Genomic DNA, 5,214 nt, shown 5'->3' on the forward strand with positions numbered 1-5,214 from the left:
TGGAGGAGTTGGTAAGAGTGGTGCTTGTTCCGTTCTCTACCTATCATCGTCAGGAACAGCTCTCTCCTTGCTGATCATTGCTCTTATGAAGGCACTGAGCTCCTGCTTTATCTCAGCTACTAAATTCTCCACTCTCTTACTGTTTTCTTCTAATTCTGCACGAAATTCCATCTGCATTTGCTGTTGTTGTAGCCACGAGCTTTGCAGACCTTCCACTACCTCCTGGAGTCTGGTCTCTTGCTTCTTGATTTGCTCCTCCAAAGTCTTGAATCTGGTACTTTCTGCCATGGATTCGGATATTGTTCCAAGGATTCAGCCTGCTTTGATACCACTTGTCAGGTCTCCGGATCCATTTCTGTCTAGATTGTGAATTAATTTCGGAATTGGGGAAGAAAGGGAAGATTGGGGACGAAGAGAGCAAGAAAGAGCAGAGAGAATTGAGAGAGAGAGAGGGAAATAGAGAGAGAAAGTAGCAAAAGAGGGAAATTCTGTTATTCTCGTCTGATGCCTTTTTCCACCAATCAAATCCGTACAAATAGGATGAAGTAACCGATTTACTAAATTGTTAACTAATTTTGTTATGCAATTCACACAACGTCGTCCTACTTACTTCAGCTTCCCACGAAGTCGTCCTACTTATTGCTAATTCTACTGGCCTCAAAGTGAAACGACAACGTTCGCGAATTTGGGAACAAATTAATTGGTCCAATTTCAATTGATCAATTGCTGTGCCTGACAATAAATCAATATCAAGCTTGACTTATTTCTTAACCAAGCTTAAATCATTTTTGAGCTCGACTCATTAAAAAGAGTTCCACGTTAGAGCTATAAACTTGGTCTCAACTCTTTTAATAAAAAAGAAAAAAGATGAGTTGGAATGAGTTCAAGCTTGGTTCTTATGCCGTATTGCAACTCACAAATTAACAAATTTTACCAATCTATTCCATAATAAAAATGTTACTGAATAAAAGTTGTCTAAATGCATTTTACAAAATGACCTTTAAGCACCAAAGAAATCAAGATAAGACTTATATTTTTGTTATGCAAAAAAAAAAACACATATTATCTCATCCACATATTCTTCGATGTAATTGATTTGATCAACAATTTCATTGTTCTGCTGCATACGAAACTTGTGGAAGAACCTTGGGCCAGTTTGGCAAATGGGTTTTACCTAAGTTTGTCTGCTACTAGTTTTTTACCAATTTTAACTACAGTAAATTCAAAAAACTTTTCAAAACATTTTACCTACATAGTTTAAAATACCCAAAACACACCAAAAAAAATTCCTTTCCTCCTTTCTTCTTCCACCTCAACCCACCACCACCTTCGCCGCTGGCCAAGACCGACCGGCAACCTTTTTCGGCACTTGTTCCAGTGCCGGTAGATGCAACTTTTTTTTTTTTTGCTTTTTCTCTCCCTCTCTCCTCCCCTTCCCCTTCCCCCTTTCCCACCACCACCACCATCTCTCTCCCCCTTTACCCGATCTAGTCGCGAGACCAGATCACAGCCAAGAGAAGGGGGAAGGGAAGGAGAGGGAAGGGGAGGGGAGAGGGAGAAGAGAGGGAGAGAAAATAAAAAAAAGATTCCTATTTCTATTGTTGCAACTTCCAACAGAGGGAGGGAGAGGAAAAGGGAGAAGAGGTGGAGAGAAAAAGCCAAAAAAAAAATTCCCTTTTCTGGTGCTGCAACCTCTAGCGGAGGAAGGGAAAAGTGGCGGGGGAGGGAGAGGGGAGGAGAGGTGGATAGGAAAGAGAAAAGAAGGGGAGAGAAAAAGCAAAAAAAAAAAAAAATCTTGTTTCTGGTGCTGCAATTCTGACGGAGGGAGGGAGAGGTGGCGGGGGAGAGGGGGAGGGGGAAGAGAAGGAGAGGGAGGAGAAGGGGAGAGAGAGAAAAGCAAGAAAAAAATTTGCATATGCTACTTTTGTCTGGCTGGGAAGGGTAGCGGGGTGGCGGGGGAAAGAGGGGGAAGGGGGAAGGGAGAAGAAGAAGAGAGGAAAGAAAAGAGAACAGAAAGAAAGAAAAAGAAAAACAAAGAGAAAAAAGAAAAGAAAAAAAAGTTTTCTATTTAAAAATTTTTTCCTACTACTTATAGAGTAAACTACAATAAAGTTTTAAATAAACATCTAAAAAACTCATTTATCAAATGGGGCCTTTAATATGAATTAAATGTAGGACTACAGCTTGATCCATAAATGCATAAAATGAATTCAAACAAGCTGTTCATGAGCTGAGCTCAGCTCAATTGGTTCAAATAAATTGAGTTTAATTTTGTGGTTAGGCTCGACTAATCTAGTTAAATAAATGAGGCGATCTTGAACTTATACAATCTGAGTTCGCAAACAAGCTCAGCTCATTTAAGGGCCCTATTTATTATATTCCATATTTCATGCTTTATAAGCACGTTTAGGTTAAAGAGAGCATTTTTGCTTATCTATTGTTTCCTATTACTAAAATGCATTGCTACAAATTTACCAAGCACTCCATAGATTTTTATCAAGTCGATTGTTATTCTCATATTTATCATACCATAGTGATAGTGATTATGAAAATTGAACCAAATGGTCTTTAATATTCAAATGCTCTCTTAATCATGCAGTGGAAAGATTTCTCATTTTTCACTTCAATTTTCAAAACTCCAACCTCTCTCAAACTCCCAATTGGATCATTTTCTCTATCCACAAGTAAAAGCTTAACCCTAGCCCCATTGCTTGCAATTCTATCTTGATTACTCTTATCTCTCTACCGCTTTTATTCACCGTCACTCCAGGTTTATATCCGCTTTTCTATCAGGTTCTGAAATAAAAAATGATGTGGTTTATAGCCTAGTGTGATGCACAGAAGCACTTGAGATTCAGGAATCGTGATAAATGAAGAACACAGTTCGAGAATCAGAAGAAGATGAATGAATCAAGATACCGAATTCACAACTGACCCTTTCTCCACTCTTTTTCTGCTAATATAGCAGTTATTCACTTATTCTCAATTAACTCCTGCAAGATTAACAAACTAATTCCCTGCTTACATCACTCTAATTAAGCTAGTAACTGACTCTTTCTATACCGAGCGGAAATGCAATTTGGAATCTGGATATTACAAGAGTTTTTCCGAGAAATTAATACCCAAAATGATGAATTCTCATTGTATCATCTGCCCCTCCTTACAAAGTCCTTGTCCTCGAGGACTAAAAGATGAATATCTCTGCTGAATACTATTAATGGACTATTAATGGAAATGATTATTACAAGGTAATTCATAAAGTGTAGAATTAACATGTGCTGAATACCATTAATTCTCAACAAGAACAATAAAAAGCGGTTTTATATTAGAAAAACAAACAGTTACCAGTACAACTTCTGCACTAGGTCCCGAACTAGGGAAGATATGGAGAGCAGTAAATCACTGAGGGGTAAAACACATACTTCAAGATTCGCACGAACAGATTACAGGGTAATGCTACAAATGTTAAAAATTTGGTGTAATCCAAATAGTTGGGCAGGTTCGGCTAAGCCGCAAGGGGGCATCATACAAGGGCGCAGTTACTCCTTTTTCCAAGTTGTAGACTCCCATGTCCTTGCCGCCGCCTTCAGGAATTTCAACATATGCTGCCCATGCATCGTCCGTGAAATATATATGACCGGGTTTGATTCCGGGGGCCAATTTGTTGTTTTGCAGGCACATTGAAGAACTATGGCCAAGAAAAATTGATCTGCTTCCCAAATTCTTGATTTCTTCCCAACGGGAAGTAATCTCTTTTTCTCGTCCTGCTGTAGAAACCAATTCAAACACCTGGAACTCGGTTGTGCCATAGATCGGTTTATCCAATTCAAAGCCTTGTTCGTCCTCATAATTGGGGATGTTGTCTCGTGTGACAACCAGAAAAGGTTCATCATCTGTAGATGAAGATTTTACTAAGTATAACTCTTTTTTGTCCCATAATTCGGGGCTAAACCGAGCAATTATTCTAGCCTGATCAGTAGGGTTTGCCTCGAAAACGTCACAAACCACTACATTGCCCATATGATCAATTGCGTAGAACTGGCCATTGGTATATATGACATCCGCATAGGGAGAGTTTCTGGTCTCGATCCTATTCCACCTAAGATCCTTTGGCCTCCAGAAAGCCAAGAATCCAACCCCTCCACAGATGATCATCACCACAAAGTCATCGTCCTCTGGGGACTCGCGACTTGGTCTCGATGACAAAACCATCCTACGTACAAAGATATCAGGATCCATCTCATATAAATCATATTCAGGAAAAGTATTTTGATTTGGTAACTCAATTTCAACACCAGAGAAGGGATTCAACAGGCTCATCTCCCCTTGTTGTCCTATAGTCAACAACCATCCTAGAGATTCATAACACTTCTTGCCTTTAAGTTGACGCAAGCTCACCTTAGCAACGACTTGTTTCTCCATCAAACTATAGAACTCCCGATTGAAATCATCCTTCGCAGCAAGCATGAGGCAGGGAATCTGTTGCCATAGTCGCAGGCCCTTGAAATTTTTCTCACTGGCCGCTGCTCGCCATGACTTGCAAACTGCGCCAAAAGCCACATAATCTTCAATCTTGTCGAGGTGTTGGGCTATCAATCCCAACATATCATGTTGTAGATCGGACCAGTTTGCCATTGGATGAGTATGATTTAGTTTGCAGAGGTTCGGCAGCTGGGATGATGGATTAGGGTTGTAGGGCAATTTTAAGGTTAAAGGCTTGGCAATATGCCTAAATATCAACTATATATACACATGGCTATTGGTATTGGATTGGCGAATTTCCATATCCTAATCGGATCTGAAAGTTGGGTGGATGTGTTGTCGAATGTCGGGAAATCCTGTCCGATTACGAATAGAACTTGGAGAAAAGTTGGATGTTATACACGTTTCTTCAACCCACTTTTAGTGCCACTTAGCCATCCGGCTATTAAAGTTTCATTTGGTTCATCGAAGGATTGGATCCATGATTGATGGTATTAGTCAGGGATGACTAAAAAATGTCATGATAAAATTTTAGATCAATTTATCTTAAAAATGATACAAATTTATACTCTCATTATTATATAATCCTATACAAAAAAGATAATAGGATCTTGGTATTGGATTGGCGAATTTCCATATCCTAATAGGATCTGAAAGTTGGGTGGATGTGTAGTCGAATGTCGGGAAATCCTGTCCGATTACGAATGGAACTTGGAGAAAAGTTGGATGTTA

General features: G+C 39.4%; 1 protein-coding gene across 1 annotated transcript; it reads right to left on the reverse strand.

The window, feature by feature from the left end:
* Positions 1-3,465: 3,465 nt before the first annotated feature.
* LOC113705907 (putative F-box protein At5g55150) lies at positions 3,466-4,635 on the reverse strand. The gene has a single exon (XM_027227811.1). The coding sequence runs from the start codon at positions 4,633-4,635 to the stop codon at positions 3,466-3,468; it is 1,170 nt and encodes a 389-aa protein (XP_027083612.1).
* Between the last annotated feature and the right edge of the window lie 579 nt (positions 4,636-5,214).

This window comes from Coffea arabica, chromosome 8c, assembly GCF_036785885.1.
Source record: "Coffea arabica cultivar ET-39 chromosome 8c, Coffea Arabica ET-39 HiFi, whole genome shotgun sequence".
Lineage (NCBI taxonomy): Eukaryota > Viridiplantae > Streptophyta > Magnoliopsida > Gentianales > Rubiaceae > Coffea > Coffea arabica.

Excerpts from the sequence above, each read along its gene's own strand:
- LOC113705907 (XM_027227811.1), bottom strand. The coding sequence starts at position 4,635 with ATGGCAAACTGGTCCGATCTACAACATGATATGTTGGGATTGATAGCC.